Source organism: Eutrigla gurnardus, assembly GCF_963514095.1.
Source record: "Eutrigla gurnardus genome assembly, chromosome: 19".
NCBI classification, from domain to species: Eukaryota; Metazoa; Chordata; class Actinopteri; order Perciformes; family Triglidae; genus Eutrigla; species Eutrigla gurnardus.
Genome location: NC_139930.1, coordinates 12,318,311 through 12,337,205, shown reverse-complemented (window position 1 = coordinate 12,337,205; position 18,895 = coordinate 12,318,311). Strand labels below are relative to the sequence as shown.

At 43.1% G+C, this 18,895-nt stretch overlaps 1 protein-coding gene across 2 annotated transcripts; it reads right to left on the bottom strand.

The window, feature by feature from the left end:
* Nucleotides 1-693: 693 nt before the first annotated feature.
* On the bottom strand, nt 694-15,515 carry LOC311030042 (splicing regulator ARVCF-like). 2 transcript variants are annotated; one of them, XM_084035555.1, is made up of 16 exons: nt 15,305-15,515; nt 11,536-11,712; nt 9,980-10,572; nt 7,951-8,429; nt 7,683-7,866; nt 7,487-7,604; nt 6,849-7,017; nt 6,165-6,182; nt 5,963-6,034; nt 5,021-5,148; nt 4,013-4,163; nt 3,741-3,933; nt 3,435-3,546; nt 2,984-3,071; nt 1,832-1,908; nt 694-1,658 (listed from the first exon to the last, which is right to left on the bottom strand). In XM_084035555.1, exons 1-16 carry the CDS (start codon nt 15,323-15,325, stop codon nt 1,566-1,568), a joined length of 2,673 nt encoding a protein of 890 aa, XP_083891681.1. In that variant the 5' UTR covers nt 15,326-15,515; the 3' UTR covers nt 694-1,565. The 2 variants fall into 2 exon arrangements, with proteins under 2 accessions (XP_083891681.1, XP_083891682.1); XM_084035556.1 differs by lacking the exon at nt 5,963-6,034.
* Nucleotides 15,516-18,895: the final 3,380 nt, after the last annotated feature.

Sequence of the window (18,895 nt, the reverse complement as noted above, 5' to 3'; positions counted from 1 at the left end):
AAATTTCCACAAGAGGCCAGTGCCTCATTATATAAGTTGAATTTAACTTTTTCATCAGGTGCATAAGTATGCATATACTTATATAATTAATTACTGGTTTTGTCTTCTAATAGCAAATGCAATCATGGCTATCATTTCAATGCACATCTGCTTCAACAAATAAATAATGCGTAATGAGAACTAATTGTTTTTTAACTGCATCATTTGAATAGATTGTGACTTAAAACAAACATCAATGCGATTACACTACACCATAACGCTTCATCAGTGTATATGAGACATATGGCTTGACATGAATATATATGTGTGTATTTATATACATGAAGCCACAGTGCATGCATGCATCTAAAATGCCTCCACACATGCAAGTGAACCCTGCAGCCTGCAGGAGGAAGGAGGGAGCATGACTAATGCCAAAACTTGCAGCCCTCTCGGTGGCAGCGTGCACCATAAGAGTTCATAAGTTCATAATCACCCCTGCTGGCTGCTGCGGATCTGAGGTCATATGAGCGTCTTGACAGCTTGTCTGGTTCTACACAGAAAATGCACCAAAGAGGTTTTCAAAGCGGGAGGTGGATCCCACTAGGGGGGGTTCCAAACCAGTGGGTGATGTTTAATGTAACAGGTTCCCACTCGTGAAATAGAAGAAGGAATAAAATCCAGTCTGTGGTACAAAAAGAGAATGCAAATAAAAAATGAGAAATTATGCACATCGTTTATTTTAATTCTTCATTCAACATCGCGATGCAAAAAGGACCACTGCAAAGCAGAGTTTTATAGAATGGAGGACCACTTACCGGTATTAGCTAATGCACATCAATATACCTTTAATTAATAACATGGGTATTACAATAAATATTACAATATAAATACCTTCATTTAGAATATTAACAGTCCTTTGTTACACATTTACAATCCCATTTTGCCTACCATGAAACAAATGGAACAGAGCGGCTTTGCTGATGATCACACGGTCTAGTCTGATGGCAGATTTGTCAATAGACTGAATTCCAAATCATTTGGATGTTTTTGATGGCTAGACTGACAATAGCCCTAATCCTAATTATCTCAAACACTGGCTAAAAATACTTTAAAATGTTTTTGTATCACAATCGTCTTTAGCCCAGAACCCACGGGGATGGACAACAAGAGATCCACGTGTCACTTTTAGGCCTTAAGCTTGACAAACTAGAAGTCTTCTGACTTGTCTCATACTAGCAATAAAACTCAAATTGTACATGTCATATATTCTTTGGAGTCATGATTCACCACAGTTTGCATATTTAGGCTATTTCAGATGTCACACATAATCCATCATGAGTTTCAGACAGTATACCATCCTAAATGACCAAAAAATCTATTAAATCTTTCGCCAAATAAGCTCCATAATAAATACATGTAAATGTTTGGCACATTATTTCCTGTAAACAAAGGAGATTATTTATCTTTTTTATTTTTGTTTAACGTGTTTGTCTGTACAACAATGAGAACGCGGCACAAATCCACGTTTCATCCGCGGAAAGTGTCTCTGCAGGATTTGAGCTTGGCTCGCTGTGTTGTCATGTTTACACCCAGGAGTCCAGTGGTGGAGGTTTGTTATCCATGAGGCCCACTGCAGGCCTGCCAGCTCTGATGAAGTGCTTCCTCTCACTTATCGCCTAGGTAAAGAAATATGCAAATCGTCAATGCACGAAAAAACACTTGACAAGTGACGTAATCCTTTTAAACAAAATCCTGTAAAACAATTGTCACAATTTATGCTTCCATACCAGGGATAGGTGTGAAGTACACACGTAATCTGAAATTCAGTTCATTCAAATGGGCCAATTACCTGGAGAGTGTCTCTTTCCACAACTGGCCCTTTTCCATCTCCAACTCTATCATTTGGCTCCAAAGTGGAATAAACATCTGTAAGAGAAAATTATAATCATTTTAGCATTAGACAATACGGAAACGCAATATGGAAACAGTGATGCAAAAACGAGTCTTAGAATATATATATAGAGAAAAATAACTGATGTAAATCCGTTTGTACTAAATACGCTAAAGTCTAAGTATCCTTACTTTTGGAAAGTGAGTTCAATCATTTTTAAATGAGCTAACCTTGTAACTAGCTAATGTTAATTGGACATTTTCCTGTAATTTAGTGCAATTTAAATAAACGTGTTGGGTCAACAAGCAGCATATGGCTGTGAACATATTTTATTTGAATTCATGCTTGCTAGCATTCGCCACGCTAAGCTAATGAAGCTATGCTATGTTGCTTATTCCTCATTCTGCTAATGTTACATGGCTAACTTTACTCAGTTATTAGGTGTTATGCTATTTCTGCTATATAGTTTATAGATTCTAGCATATAAATGTAAATAACAACCTATCACACTCCACATAGTTCATTTTTCAGTCTATAAATGTAGCTCAATTTTACCCAATACTGTGTAGCAATTTGCTTTCCCCTATTTCTGAATCATTAGCTATGAAAAAGAATAACATTTAAAATGCAATGCAATGAAATTAAACGAATAGAGTTTGTACCCATTCCCCGCGATTCATATTTCAAAGGGTGTTTTTTTATGATGTTCATAATTCATAAAGAAGCGTTAATAGAAAATCCCTGTTTTGGTGGGAAGCTAGAGGTCGCTCTTGACGTGGGAAAACGGATGCCCTTCTGGAACAACATTCAAATTAATGTGACTGGTGATGCGTGAGCCTGCCCTGCCTCTGGGAGAGCCTGTTCAGGCTAATAAGCCAAGGCTCTGCACTGATAACCTTGGCAGCACATCGCTGGTTTAAGGCTATGTTTCAGAACGATATGGTCCCGGACTCAAAATGCCCATTTCTTTGTCCCTGACATGACACGAACCACAGTGTGTTTTAAAAAGCATTTTCTTTTTTTTGTTCCCTGAGCTGGAGGACACTTCTCTCATTTAGATTATGGTTTAACGACATTTTGCTGAGGGAATGCGTGCAATGATTTGCTGACCTTGGGTTTTATCCATGAGAGGCAAAGTGATATCATCGCTGCCTTGCTTGCCGCTCTTGGATTTTTTAGTCACTCCGGTAGTTGTTGGCTTCGAAAGACAAAAAGAGGATTAGGTTCCTGGATGGCAACCAGAATGTCATGCTTTCCTGTTGATCCAATTTCATAAAAGGGTATTGGACCGGTTTTGATTAGAACGACTGAGTGTTGGACAGTATCACACCTTTTTTTTTTCTTCATGTTTTTATCGTAAATGTTTTGATCCATTTTACACCTTTGCATAAAGGGTGTCTTGTGTCCTGGTGCCTGCAGCCTACTGTGCACAAGGATTCTCTAGGTTCAGATCAATGTCACTGTCCCACTTTCACAGTTGAACATATGTCTGTTTGTTATTTCTCTACCACCAGCTAGAAAGGGGTTTGCACAACCACATCTAGGAAATAGTTACAAATACCTTGAAGTGGCTCTTGGTCCAACCGGCCTTGATCAGAGCATTCCTCAGGTCCTTGTAGGCCCATATTGTCTGGAGCACATGGGAAGCTGCCTTGGTCTCCCGTGTTGCTTGGCTGATGACAAAATCATCAGACATTGTATTAAACAACAAAGGCTCAGAGACAATACTGTCCCGTAGATTTAAATCAATCTGGTCTGATCGCCCTGGGATATGATACTTATAATGACATGGGCTATTACATCAAGCTTGTGTCTGAAGTACCAAAAGGAATGCTATTTCCGATTGAGTTGGAAGGCCTTTAAGTACCTTGACTTGTTGATGGCCACCAGTTTCTGCACCGCATGACCCTGTATGAGTGCCCGGGCGTTCTCTGGGCTATCTGTGATGATCTCGTGGATGGTGTTCAGAATAGACACCACCGTATCGCCGTCCAGATTCTTTGCCGGGTGCTGCTGCCCACACGGCAGATTACCGACGAGGTCCCTCAAAGCATAGCTCCCTGTGTGACGGAGAGACAAACGTAGCAGAGTCAGCATGCAGGGCAGGGAGTGGCCTGTATGCAGATGAGAAGCCTGTACCTATTAAGTCTTTATTCCTCCTGTCCATCGCCAGATTGCGAAGAGCAATAGCCACGGCTCGCACCACTTTGTCCACGTCGGAGCGCAGCAGCTCCACTAGAATAGGCAGCCCTTTCTCTTTTCTCACTGTGGCCCGGATGTAGCTGGACCACTACAAGAGTCAACACAAATTATAGTTGAGTGATGTTTCGGGAGTGGCTGAGGTTTTTTTTACTTTTAGGGCCCTCTTAACTTTCCACTCAATTCTCCACATTTTACAAAAACCCCACTTATATAAGTGCACTATAAAAACACCATAAGTAATAACTAAGTTTTGCTCCCTCGACTGCTCTTGTGTGTGATGCAACTTGATTCCAATGATTTTGAAACTCCTTCCTCCTGAGCGCGGCGAGCGTTAAATCATAGTGACATTCGTGGCTCAGTATATCTTGGCAAAGCACATTATTTGACAGGCCTACGGACCCACTTGGGGTACGGCGGTAAAAAGTGAGTGTTGATCATACAGGCTGGCGGCAGAATCAATCTAGAGAGTCCAGTTGGATTAAGATGATCAACAACCACACCTGCCAGGAAAAAGCTGTGGGCATGGAGGCCCTCACCTGAGGGCCTGATATGAGGAGGTTGTCTTGTTTGACCCCTGTATAGTGCAGACTGAGTTAGAAGCTAAATACATCCTCAGCTTGAGTTAGACATTTATAGTACAGTTCATTTTAATTCCCCCCTTAGAATGAGAGCAAAGAGGGTGATAGCGATAATTTCATCCAGAGACAAATCCTGGACCTGCTCCATAGAGGTATAAGGACACTAGGACACTATGACAGCAGCAGCACGACGATCCCATTTGGCTATAGGGCCAACAATGTGTCATTTGATAACCACCATCAATTTAAAGTTTAATGCTCCCATTTCCAGCTTCTTAGAGATCGTTTTTATGTTTCAAGAATAAACGCCACACTCACAGCCCCTCGTGTAAAGAGTGTAAGAGCTGGAAGGGCTCCATGTACTCACAGCCCAGTGTCCCGCAGCAAGGTTCTGCAGGGCCCCCGCGGCTGCCTCCAGGGTGTTGTGGTTGTGACTGCAGGTAAGGAGAGAGAGGTAGAGCCTCACCACCTCTGGCTGGTACAGCAGCTCCAAGCCTTTACAAAAAAGAAAAGGCAGAGGAAGTCAGATATGATAGTCAAGCAGCTGTGAAGTACCTGCAGGACCATCAGCTGCTACTTTATTACACAACGGTGTTGTTATCATGCCATTGTTCCACGATTTCCTCAATCTGGGTTAATCAGGTCTGTAGTAGTAAACGCTGATTCCTGCAGAGTTTTTTTGTTTGTTTGTACTGAGCCAGTGGAGACTGCTGGATGTCAAACAAGTCGTATAAAACTGACCTGGGACCATTACATGCTGGTCAAACAGATTTGCATTCACCGGCTGGAGTGTCAGAGGCATAAGCATAGCTTCAATCTGTTCAAACAGCAGCCAGATCCACATATACAGTATTCAGCACAGGACTGTTCAGTAAAAATCCCCATTATAAATGTACACGCACTCACGCAGAAAGCATTCTAGTAACGAAGATATAATGTCTTCTTCAAGTGCCTGCCAGAGGAAATGTTCCTCGTCTAGATGTTGCCAGATTTTCGAGTTGGAGGGTCATTTTTGTTTTTGTAATGATACTCTCCTGAAGTGGTGCAGGTGCAGGAGTGTGGCTTTGCATTCAAATCCATTCTCTTTCAGGCCATGCCAACGTCATGCATACAAAGCAGATAACATAAGCAGGTAACTGATGCTTGATTATGATGCTGTATGATGATGATATATGATGGAAGCTCATTCAATCTGGCTACGATGTGTGGCCTATTTATTTCCAAATGCGACTGAGTCGCACCACGATCAGTATAATTTAAAAATGCAGTGTTTTATGTGAAGTTGATATTACATCTCCTCAGTGTATACCTTTCATTTGTTGTGTACGTTTTGGTAAATCCAATGTACCGTACTTTCTGTCCATTAATCCATTTTTCCAACCTGTACATCACAGACACATAACATGCACACAAATACAAACACGGGTTTTCATTATGTCAGCAAATTCAATGTGGTATTGAATCACAATATTACCAGCGTCAAAGTATTCAGCTGTAACGAGAAGACTGACCTTGATTGAACCACTCCTCTGATTAATAGGGTTCGAAGGGGAAAGAAGAATAAAGATTAGATTAGACGGCGTCAGAAAACACAAAGCTCCTCCATGTGGTGAGTCACTGGGGCTACTGACAGTATCAGGTTGATATTTGGCTCAGAGAAGCATTTGTCAATTTTGCGCAATTAGCTGAAAGGTTAGCATTGGGGGAGAGCCATAAAACTTTAAATCACAATTAACTCTAACCCTATCGTTTCTCCATTAAGCGGTGTCCTGCAGCACAAACTGCTGCAGCCTATTAGTCACTGTAAATCAGATGTAATTCACATTATGACTCGCATTGCGTTATGCATGACTAACGGGAGGGGGGGTTCAGTTTAAAAAACCCTCTTGTTACATCAGTTGCATGGTGCAAAAATCACATAGTATAAACACGTTTTGTTTTGGAACCCAACACTCCTCCAGAAGAGCAGAATACATATAATCAGCTCCTGAACGAGCCGGGTTATGAAACATTTAGGCTTGGGATGAAAAGGGGCAACAAACCTCTGAGTTTGGGGAGGGGAGGAGGAGAAACAAAGAATCGAACGATAAAATAAACCTCTAAAACCTTGTGAAAATGAGTCAGTGCTCGCATCCAAGCCCCTATCAGGAATCTCAAATAGAGCATGATGTCATCAAACATAATGGTCTATCGACCTTTGGGTCTTTTCCCTCCGAAGCAGTCGGTCTCATTCTTCTTCTTCTGGTGGCCCACTGGTCTCATCGGATGGTTGGCGTGGGGCTCCTGAAAGCGCTCGGCTCCGGGTATCTCTTTGTGAACGTGATAGGACAGGTTTCGCAGGATGCACACGCAGTTCTCCACCGACTGAATGGAGGACAAAGACAGAAGAGTCCATTCAGAGATGCTGTGCAGAAACATGTACAGCAGCAGGGGTCACACAGGCGTTTACACCGACCGACTCTCTGTGTTGAGGATTTTTGATTGGATAACCTCATCCATATCCTGGTTACTTTGGTGACTTTCATTAACTGTCTGAATATAATGCAGTTGTGTGCAAGCTATTAATTTAGATTTGATGCTAAATCAGTGAAGTATGAGAAACAAGGGGAAAAGGATACCAATTTGAGGGTAATTGGCCATTACAAAAAATAACTCACTTGAGTGAGCCCTTCAAGAAAAAACAAACTATTACACCACAGTATTTAATTATCAAAATAACTAACAGCCATTACCCAATAATTTAGTGAATTTGCATGAATGAACCATGGTGCCAAGTTTGATATGATCTAAATGTATAATTTTTTAATTAAGTCTCTAAATTTGAGTCAGCGACCTTATTGTCAGTGTCCTTGTTGACAACAGCTGACTGAAGGGCGTGAAGGAGGGCGTCCACCAGCCCCTCGCACTCCCTCAACCTCTGCCGAGCCTCCGCCCCATCCGAGCTGACGTTCCTGCAGAAACAACTTTGTTAGCAAAGCCACGAGAACTCGGCCCCATCACAAGTCTGCTTTGTAGTAGGCGGAGGTTACCTCAGACACCCAGAGGTGTTCTTGAAGACCGTGGTCCACTCAGCGCTCAGCAGTTTGGAGGGTTCGGCCGAGTCTCTCCTCCAGCCAGAGTGCGGGATGATGATCTCGTCGGTCAGCGTTTGGAGCCCGTTGTTGATTACCATCATCTTCAGCGGCTCGTGTGAGGACAAGTTCCACAGAGTTCCTGCAAAGGAGAGAATTTAAATGCTATAGAGATAAGAAGGATCACAGGTTCTGGCTCCTGGTAGAGCGAGGACTTGGGCCGTACCTGTGACTAACTCTTTGACCTCCATGCTGCTGGACTTCCTCATTAGTCTCACTAAAGCTTGGATGCCGTCACAGTTCTTGATGGTCACTTTGTTATTGTGGTCTTTTCCGTAGGATATGTTGCGCAAAGCGCCACAGGCCTTGCGGTGGACTTCGGGCTTAGGGTGGTCCAATAGTTCCACCAGGATCGGCACCCCGTTGAGCTGGCGCACCTCTTGCTTGATGCGGTCGTTCTCATAACACAGGTGCTGCAGATAGGCGGCGGCGTTGGACTTGACCGGGTCCATCGGGTGGCTGAGCATCGAGATCACCTCGTGCAGGTTGGGGTCCCTCCAGCGGGGGTCTCTGCGGATGCTGTCCAGGCTGACCATGCTGCTGCGTTTGTGGGGGAACTGCAGGGTCTGTGCTCGGCACATGGCCTGGAAGAAAGGATTCAGGTTCCCCTCCAGCTGGGCCATGAAGGCGTCGTCATATCCACCTCTGAGAAGAAAAGACACGCATGCATGCTGAGGTCAGGACAAAAAAAAATACGACCATCAATCTTGAATTTTAAAGGCTCTGAACACCCACAAAGGGTATTTGGTTATTCTGGCTGGTTAGACCTCCGCTCAGGTGGAAGGTGGGAGCTTTGATTTGAATTCATGGGGTCACAAATTTCCAACCAATAAGAATGATAAACGTGCACTTTGCCCACTCGTAATGGGGGCAACAAAGCTAACAGGAGGCCCGGGAAGATAAATGAGCGTCTATAAACCCACACAGTCCTGAGAAGAGGTCTAATCAGCCAGATTTACTGAAAACACCCGAGTGGCTTTTAGATTTGAGTGTTGATCAACCTTTTGAGAACTAAACTAATTTGCATTCTTGCTGAGAGGTAAGATCTATGTGTAAACTACAGCCAGCTGACTGATTAGCTTAGCGTAACCTAAAGCCTGGAAACAGGGGGAAGCAGCTAGCCTGGCTCCAAAGGTTAAAAAGGTACCTCAAGCTCACTAATTAACATGTTACACATAGTTTCCTTCTGCTTCCAGTCTTAAAGCTAAGAAAAGCTAAATGTCCCCTGATTGTTCACTTATATTTAATAGACAAATATGAGATGAAATCGTCTGTTAAAAACAAAGGGAATGAGAGTATTTCCCAAAATGTCAATCTGTTCCTTTTATGATACAGTATATTCAACAGGTTGGGTGAAAAAACGGTTTAATGCCATCTCTTAGTCTAATAGACTGGGCTTCAGGCAGTTTAACTGCGTAAGTGAGTTGCTTGTATCTTTTGTGAACAGTTCTGTCACTTGCTATGGGATAAGGAAAAGCTTCTGGCAGGCAATAACAGGTGAAACCTCCTTATTTATCGCCTTTGCAGCAGGCTGCCGTTTCTGATTGATACCAGCTGCTCCTTACCTGCCGTCCATATGTCTTTCTATTGTCCAGGCGGACTCACAGGACCAAGATAAAGGCAACCACTGGGTGCCTGTGCAGCCACAAAGTTTGATCTATCATTTCCACAGCGGGTCCTCTGTGATAGAATCAGCCGGAGTCTTTACTAGTACTTAAGTCATGTGTATTAAGAAGTTATTTAGTGTAATATTTATCTAATATTATGAAATCCAGTCAAACCGTATAGGTAAACTGATACCATAGAATTAAATCAGCTTGGGGACAAATTTACATCAAATAGTTACTTTACTGCTTTCCCTTATTGATGCAATTAATGTCAAAGGTGAATAGGCTCTCTGGTGGCCGTCTAGTCGCCTTTGTTAAAGGTGATCTCATTATCGGGGGCTTTATTGATATTTCAGTGACACAGACTGAGTATCCTTTACCTCTCCTGCCTGCTTTCTGACCAGAAATGTTTAATGAGATCAAAGATTGACCTTAAATATACAGACTTTTCTTTAGTGTATTTTAGTGACAAAGCAACATGCAAATTTTACCAATTAATTGTCCCAAGGCCCTTTCAAAGTGGCTGAATACATGTAGAGATATTTGACCATTTACCATTTGTCTCCCCCGAGGGATCAATACAGTTACCTGGTTCTCGAGGGCTCCCTGAGGAGCTCCATGGTGGTGATTGGCCTGAACTGATGGATCCCTCCCAGTGTTGGGTAGCTGGCAGCTGGGTGGTCAGGCTTCATGTCCAGAGGGTTTTCTCCCCGTTCGCTGACGCCGTCCTCCTCCGCCTGGCGGCTGAGACCCACCGGAGCGTAGCTGTCCCTGAGGAAGGGTAAGGTGTAGTGAGCCCCGGGCTGGAAGTTCTTGGCGGGGAGGTAGCCGTGGAGGGTTGCGCGGGACAGGCTTCCATAGCCAGGGCATAAGTCACCTCCGATGCCTCTGTAGCTGTCAGGGAGGGTGTACACTCTGCTCTGCCTGTCTGGGTTCACTGGCTGAGGCTCCTCAGACTGCTGCACCACCTGAGGTTGTTGGGTGGTGCTGCTGGTCACTTTGACAGACTCAATGGGTTGAGTGTTTGCTTCGGGAATGGGTTGCTCAATGGGAGTGTTATCTTGAGCCTCTGGAGTTGATGTGAGATCAGGTGTGTCCGGTGTCTGGAAGTCCTCCTGCTTTGTCTCTGAGGATTCGTGGGTCCGGGCCTGTTCGCCCTCTTGTTCCAAGGCCTTGGACTCCTACAAGGATTGACCACAACTGTTATCGCCACAGAAATCGAATCAGAACTTCTGTTACTCTTTAAAATCCCATTTGGCTGAAAGGTCACAGGTCTCGTCTCTCCGATTAAATGCCACCAAATGAGTGTGTTTACCGTCTATTTGGTCTTAATTTACTTGGAATTGAGCAAACATGTTTCTGCTACCAAAAGTATGTGTTTAATTACCATTTTAACTGTACAGCCCACCCAGGCTCATTTCTCACAGTGATGATCAATCATCATCATTTCTGCCACCAGTAAAGTAATGGATTCTTCTTTCCCTGCCAAACAATAATGAATTCCTCTGGTTGAAAATGAGTTTAGATTGGACTCCAGTGAAACAACTTGAGGTCCAGCCACTGTTTGGAAATTGCTGTAAATTTAATCACATGGTTTAGAAAACTGAATTTGGTTTTAACTCTTTCCTAGCAGAGAGTGAGCAAAAGTATTTTTAGCACAAAAGATATGTAAATATGTACCAACTCTATGAGATTAAACATGATTGCGGTTCGTTGTTGACCCAGAGGGGAAATGTGTGTGTGTGTGTGTGTGTGTGTGTGTGAGTGTGTGTGTGTGTGTGTGTGTGTGTGTGTGTGTGTGTGTGTGTGTGTGTGTGTGTGTGTGTGTGTGTGTGTGTGTCTGTCTTGTGAATTATTGCAATTGCATTTCCCTTTAGAATGCACATATTTTTTCATATTTCTTAAAACACAGTTTGATGACAGTTAATAAAGGATTAAAGAAGTTCCCGGAGGATTTGTGGATCACAAAAGTGAGAAATTACTCTTATTAGCTGACGATTCAATTACAACTGAAATTGCAAGTGAATAAAATACCTTTGTGGAAAAGATTAAGAGAATATACTTTTTTTTATGGCCTTTGATTTTTTTTTAAATTCTGTGGTCTGCGCCATTCAAACACTAAGAGTTGACATAAAATCACACACCTCAGTGTCTGTCTGCTGCGGGGTGTCCGTCTCCGTGGAGCTCTCGTTGGTCGAGGTCATCACCGAGGCGATGGAGGTGGGCGTGTCCAGCTCGTCATTGGCGGATGGGTTATCCAGCGTTGCCTCTTTAGCCTCCTGAGACAGAGATAGTGCAGGAGGCCCCTCTGAACTCTGCTCCTGGAGCACGCAAACAAGGTAAAGCAGGAGCTCATCAGCATGTTGTTTTTGTATGCAGAACATACACAATGTTTGCGTCACACACAGTGGGGGAAATAATTACAGGTTAGACATCACCATGACAGCACACCATGTCATTAACGCCGTCCTCACATGATAAGAGCGCTGCATTTGATGAGCCGCTGTGATTAAAGTCAATGTTGAGAGCACAACTCATTTCCACTCCATTACCATATCATTTGTATAATCTGAAACTCGATCTGTTGAATTCACAGTGTGTGTGTGTGTGTGTGTGTGTGTGTGTGTGTGTGTGTGTGTGTGTGTGTGTGTGTGTGTGTGTGTGTGTGTGTGTGTGTGTGAGAGAGTGCACACTTATTATTGAATTACACTAATATATGTCTGGAAAATCGGAGGCATTTTTTCAGTGTTTAAGCTATTTGGTGAGCTGTAATGTAATTGAGCAGTCTGTCCATAGGGCAACAACACTGGAGCTGGTGCAGAGCCAGGGATCATGTGTAGACAGCAGAAAATAAATAGAGACTGATATAATAAAGGATGAGAGATGCCATTCATCGCTTATTTCATTAAATACCTGGAGGTTTTTCTCCGGTGTCATATCCTGTGTGCAGACCTGGATGCACCATTTATCAGTCGGCCTATCTTTAGGTCATAATTGTTTTTAAAATATCCTATTGGCATAACAAGGAGTAATTCATTTCAGAATCATTCGCTACACGCATGATTGGTTTCTTAATTATGATTTTCAATTCCTGTTTGAACGCATCACTAGCCGCTTTAAAATGCATCAAGTGAGTTGTTGAAACGTTTGTTGTGATTTTGAGTGTGCGTGTTATGCACAAATAGGCATTGGCAGATCAGACCGCTGTGTGACAAAAACAGGAGAAGCAACAACAAGTAGACAGTGTTTGGCAATAAGCATAAAAGACAGGAGGGAGCAGTGCTTTTCACAAGTATGCATCCACTTCTCAGCTACAGTTTATAGGTCACCTCGACTAATGGGAACATCAAACATGAAATGAAACAATACAAACAATATTTGTACCCATTATCTGTATCCGTGTTGGCCAAAAAGGTCCAAACAGCCGAGAGCAGATCTATTCACTTTCATAGACTTACTTTTCAGCTTGAATCCCTCTCAGCAGATGTTGACGTTCCCCATTGTGTTATGTAAGCATGTATAAAATGACAAAATACCTTACAGAAAGATGGGACATTTAATATTTGGTGTGAGACCTGCGATTTTCCACCATCGACGCTTGAATCCACAACCCAGCTGCTGCTCTGGAACAACTTGTGGACATTTCTCTAATTTCCACTTGTTTATTTCATGTAGAACTTAAATACTCCTTCTTTTTTTTTCTTCTCTGCAAAATGTGTTTCATCAACTGGAGTGGATTAATTATTCAGCATCCTGGTCTGAGACAGAACTGGAGGCAGTGTTTGACGGTAAACACATTTTAGGATGATTTTCTAACTAACTTCACCTTCATCTCTCTGTGTCTACAACACGTTTGCTTCACTGCTCCATTGATCTTAAACAATAGCTGATAGAAACTTTTTCAGTCTGGAGGGCGTTCTGATTGCAGCAGCTGAATTTATCTAAAATGTAGTGCAAACAACAATGCAAACAACCCATCAAAACATAAGAGTATGATTAAAAAGGTTTTATAGTGGGGGGGTAGAAATCAATTCCACTACAGTTTACAAGCCATTTTACTATTGGACTTGCTTATCCACTCTAAATCCATTTTCATTTTGAGAAAATAGCACAGACAAACTATCCAGAATGATTCAGTGGGGGATAAAACGCTGTTAAATCTCCCAAACTCTTCTTTTTTGAGGCTGCGGCATTAAACCGAACAAGCGCTGAGAACTCAACTCCACTGCATTAAATCAGGCTGCAGTGAGCAGCTGTCTGACTGTGGAAGGTAGAGGGCTCGATTCGCTTTTTTCAAACACCTCAGCAACCAGGAGAGCTCCTCGTATCCGCGTAGAAAAAAAGCGTGTCGGAGAGGACGAGGAGATGAAAGGGTCACACGGGAGGACTTGGCAGCAGGGAGATGATCCTGGTTTTGAACACCTCCGGGGGAGGCTGATTGGATATTGTTCAGCAGCATTAAATGAACGCCGGGCCAAATGACAGACGGGGGTACCACTGTTGTCTGCGAGAAAGCGTGATTTAGGATTTGGAAGACGACAACAGGCTGGACAGGGCCCTGCGTGCTGTCCCCGTCTGATTCAAGCTCCAGGGAAGGCCAGGCCGCTGTGAGTCAACGCTCATTTAAATAACTCACTGCAGCATCACTAACTAAGTGTGCTCACACAGCCAAATAGGTCGAGATGACGATTCTCAATCTGACTCCAGCTTTTAAAAAAGAAACAAAGTATGGTATGTAGACGTTAGGTGCAACGATGCAGGAGATAGGACGGCACGATTAGCATCTTGTTCCAGTCAACTCTGGGTATTGAGGCCAGCTGCAGCCAGGGTATTATTTTGGGAGACGCAGAGTCTGATCTACGCTGAGAGAGTTCACGTCTTGGTGACCAGCTCAAAAAGGAACAACAGGCCCGAAGCCATGATTCAAACTTGTCACAAATCCATTTCAGAAAAGGGGGGTAAAAAAAGACGATTTGAAAAATGAGCACTCTCAAATGCAATTGAATAAGTAGGGCCAAAGTCCTTTTTTTTTAGTGATCAAACTTGGAATAAATCGACTTTAGCAGGCAATTTGTCTTTATCCAACTGTGCGATTGAACAAGTAATGCTGCCATTTGATAATAAAACATGACATCAGCCCACCGATGTCAGGAGACATTAGTCACAACTTTGTCACAGCTCATCTGCCCTCCACTATCTGTTGAATCAGTGAAGCTCACGTTGTTTACTGTAAATCCACACAGCGTCGCTGTACATTGTGAATCAAGATGGCACCAAGAGGACCCGTGTATTTAAAAAAAGACTTGTCTCGTTTTAAGACTTGTTCCTCGCAGCGACAGCTTTGTCCAGCATGTGATGCATCCTGTTTGGTCATAATTCAACCAGGCTGGTCTATTTAGAGACGATGGAAAGGGAGAGGAAGGACATTCGTTCTCAAACTTTCTATCTGGAGCCTCTCTTTTCATTCCTCTGATCCTCAAATAGTTAAATGCTGCATGGTCAGATGTAACGTCTCTCTGATACATGATGGCAATACACTTACCGGAGTGTGTGCAGCATTTTCTCCCTGAGGGGACAACCTCCCCTCATGATGCAATCCAACATGATCCCCATATAAGCTTGCCTATGCATTTGCACACGTGCACGGCCACGCGCGTGCACACACACACACTCAAAGACGCACTTGATGAAGATGTTAGCATCATGTCCCCCATGCACACAAGGAGACTGCACCGAACAGCAGTGAGAGGAGCGAGGAAGCGATTCACGCCTCCTTCATTCATATCACAGAGGCAGAATGCAAAGCTGTGGAGAGCTATACAGTTCATCTGCAGGAAGGGAGGAAAAAAAAAGGCAAAAAAAAAAAAAGAGGGAGGGTACAGAGCAAATAGAGCCATTCCACCACACACTTACCTCTTTCACTTCAGCAGGCATTGCCAAATCTTCTGCGCTTCCCCACGAATGATGAACAAGATGCGTCCCCCAGTAAGACGTCTGTTTCTCTGCTGAATTGTTGCCTTGACTCTCCCTTTGAGCATTTGAGGCAGTTCAAACATGAGCAGCCATCCTTCCTCCCAGCTCTCACTAACACACGTCCGCTCTCATCCCCTCTCTCTCTCTCTCTCTCTCTACTCTGTCCCTCCCTCCCTCTCTCCCTCTTTCTGGCTCTTTTTCTCTCTCAAACACACACTAGACGCACCATGCACACATTTGCTCAACACTGATGTCCCCACACACACACACACACACACACACACACACTGAGAAGCAATAAACGCCGGGCTCTCTCTCTCATTGCCGTGCTCCTCCTCTGATCTGTGCTGCAGTTAATGTGTGCGCTATTAGCAAGGTGCTGAATCAACTGTGTGATGCCGAGCTTAGGTGAGTGCAGAGCCCTGCAATCATGTGCTCTACCCATATTTTCTGGCAGACTTGGTGCGCAGAGAGATTTCACACACACACACACACACACACACATCCTTCCCTGTGGGCTCACAAGCAGATGCAGCTGGAGCAGCCCGCAATAGTTCAGTCCTATGTCACCCATGTGCGGCATGATAAAGGGCGAGGGATGGGAAGGCGCATTAACACCGTGTTCAGCACCACCAGCTCCATACTGAACCAGCTTTGTTCTGCACACTAAAAGCCCCTTTTCACCACCCATCCCTGTCTGCCCACGAATCTTCTTACAGCACCTCCTTAATGCATTGTTGTTGGGTCCAAGCACAGAAACTAAACTAAAGGAGGATGTTTTATTTTTTTAAGATGTAGTCACCATTATGTCTTGAATCCCTCATTTATGATGTTGCAGGCATTACGGCATTTTATGAGTCTATCAGCTGTGGTCTGAAATGATAGAAATCCTTGGCTCCATTTGACAATACAAGATCATGATAGAAGTCCTTGCTTTCTCAATTTCGATAAAACAATCCAGGACACCTATTTGCCATCAGACCACTTGCACAGAGACTGAGCAATAATCCAAAAATCTGCCATCATCTACAGATCAGTGCTCCCCATCAGCTGTCTTCATTGATTTCAGAGAAACCCTCAATTTTAGTGATCCTGGCGCATTTAGAAATCCTCATTGGCCTCTGCGGAATTTCTTCCATCTGGGTTTGTCCAAACTTTGCTAATAAACTGCAGTTTGTTATTTTTCCGAGCTAACACCTTTGCATTTTAAGGTCTGTTTCATTAAACCCCTCGGCTCAGTCAGCCTTTTCTCATTTTCATTTGATGTAATCCCTTGTTGGTGATGTTGTTCACCTTAGGAGACCTCCTTGATAATGTGATTCCGAAGACACACAGCAAGCGCAGTTGCAACAGAGAGCAAAGCTTAAAAAGAACCTTGACTTCACTGAAATAAGTGATTCATTTTATCAGTTAAAAAGCAACGTCCATGAAACGGCATGTTTTCACATTAGAAAGAATTACAGACCGGCAAACACAGATCCATTTGTTCCAGGAATTATTGCTGCTGTTCACTGCTCTCCTGCCGTTCCATCGCCACACTTGAAGTTCCATCAAATGGAAAATACGAACATTAAGTGTCTTAATGGTTTTGGGTCACTGACAGGCACCAGAGCATCTTCATCACACTGGGTATTTTTAAACTTTTTGTTCACTGAAGTTAATTTAGAAAAGAGGGTGTCCTGTGGAAATACAAGGGAACGTGAACAAAGACATCCATTGCAGACGGAATACAAATATAGTTTTGAACAGAGGAGCTTTCATCAAGGATGTATTCGCTAGCTGTAGTTGGTTTTACCCTCAAAGCCTTTAAAGAAAGGTATTGAAGGCAGCAAAATCATTAACTTTATTATCAAAAGAATCGCTATATAGGTAATCTACATCTTACTAAAATAGAAGGAGTATCTGTATGTCAGTCTGTCTGTCTGTCTGTCTGTCTGTCTGTCTGTCTGTCTGTCTGTCTGTCTGTCTGTGTGATGCTATCCCCCTTGTTAGCAAAATAACCAAAATGCCTCTTAAGATTAGATTCATCCCAGCACTCCATCAAAACAGTAACGAAGGTGACAGCTAATATATAGAAAGGAACGACAGTGATAACACCTTTCTGAAAAGTTCAGAGATTCTCAACAAGTAAGTATAGCCAAACAAAAGTAGTGCTTTTTCTTTTTCTCTCTAGGAGGCTGCAAACTATTTCTCTCCATTGGGAAGAACTGAAAAAAAGATGCTGTCACTCAGGGGGAAAAATGCCCTGACTGACTTTTCTGCAGCAAGAATCTATGACCCCGACCGCGGTTCTGAAATATCAGCAGCCCAACTGTGCTGTGTGTTTAATGGCGCTGTCCGTGGTGCTAAAGTAGAGCGCAGATTTTTAACTGCAACTTCATCTCTGTCCCAAATGGCATCACTTTGCATTTTGCTCATGTATATTATAATCCAGAACTTCATCTTTTCTCCATACCAGCTATGCATGATTTTTAACACTCTAAACTGTAAACATACAGCTTCATAAGCTTCATAATATCCGTCTGAAACTGTTCAAATTGATGTGAGCAGTGTTTACATTTGAACGTCCTCTCCACTCAGCTTTATACGGGTTCCTCAAAACAAGCAGGAAGTTAAAAACTAAAAAGGTGGCCGTGAGTCGACGTGACATAACGACGAATTACACCTCAGCTGAAAATGTCACTCACGATGGATGAGACCTTTTTATACTTCAAATGAATTACGCTGAATTTATTGACATTTCCTCAGGGTGTGGATTTCCGAAAATTACTTTGAGCTTAGGGCACTGAATGTTACGAAATGTCAGCTGTATAGATCTGTGATCCCAAATTAATCTTTCGTCCATTAAGAGTCTCTCAGCTCAAACTTTACCTGATACAACCTCGCACGCATGCTCTTCTTTTGAAGTAGTCTAAACTACAACTTGTTACTCAAAAGACTTTGTATGCGTCGCATCTACAGGCTGAATAGAGGAACCGCCACAATCGCCAAATTTCACCTTTCACCTCATTGCCTTCTGCCGTTAGTCAGCCCAGCATCCCCAGGTTTTCACATTCCTACTGGATAATTCTGCAAACGTTCAGTGTAAACATATTTTTTATGTCGCTGCTCAGTCGAAGTGAAATGTATCTCTTCATCCATCTTATTATGCGAACCAAAACATTTTGCATCCTTTTTATCACCATAATCATACGTATATTTTTTAATATCACATGATTTCTCACGCCCATCAAACTGTCTCCTATCGAGGGTCTGTGGATGGAGCTGGGAAAAGCTGTGCCTGCTTTCGCCATAGGATGAAAATGATGATTCAACATGACTTTATATTACAGACATTGCTTGACTCTCTTGGGGTTACAGCAGGCTTAAACTGTAATATTTCACACTATAACAGAGTCTCCGGAGCCTGCAGACGGTGTGTGGATGTGTGACAGCGCGGTAGAAGGTAAAGCCGAGCTGCACACTGTACATTTAATGAAAAGTCCTAGTTGGGGGGGGGGGGCTGGCCTGTTTTTAATTTCGTTTTTCAAA

What these genes read in the sequence shown, in the direction of transcription:
- LOC311030042 (XM_084035555.1), bottom strand. Translation starts at nt 15,325, where the DNA reads ATGCCTGCTGAAGTGAAAGAG. An exon ending in GGTCAAAGAGTTAGTCACAG is followed by an intron (nt 7,867 to 7,950) that starts GTACGGCCCAAG and finishes TCTCCTTTGCAG; the next exon opens with GAACTCTGTGGAACTTGTCC. An exon ending in TGGAAAGAGACACTCTCCAG is followed by an intron (nt 1,659 to 1,831) that starts GTAATTGGCCCA and finishes TTCTTTACCTAG; the next exon opens with GCGATAAGTGAGAGGAAGCA.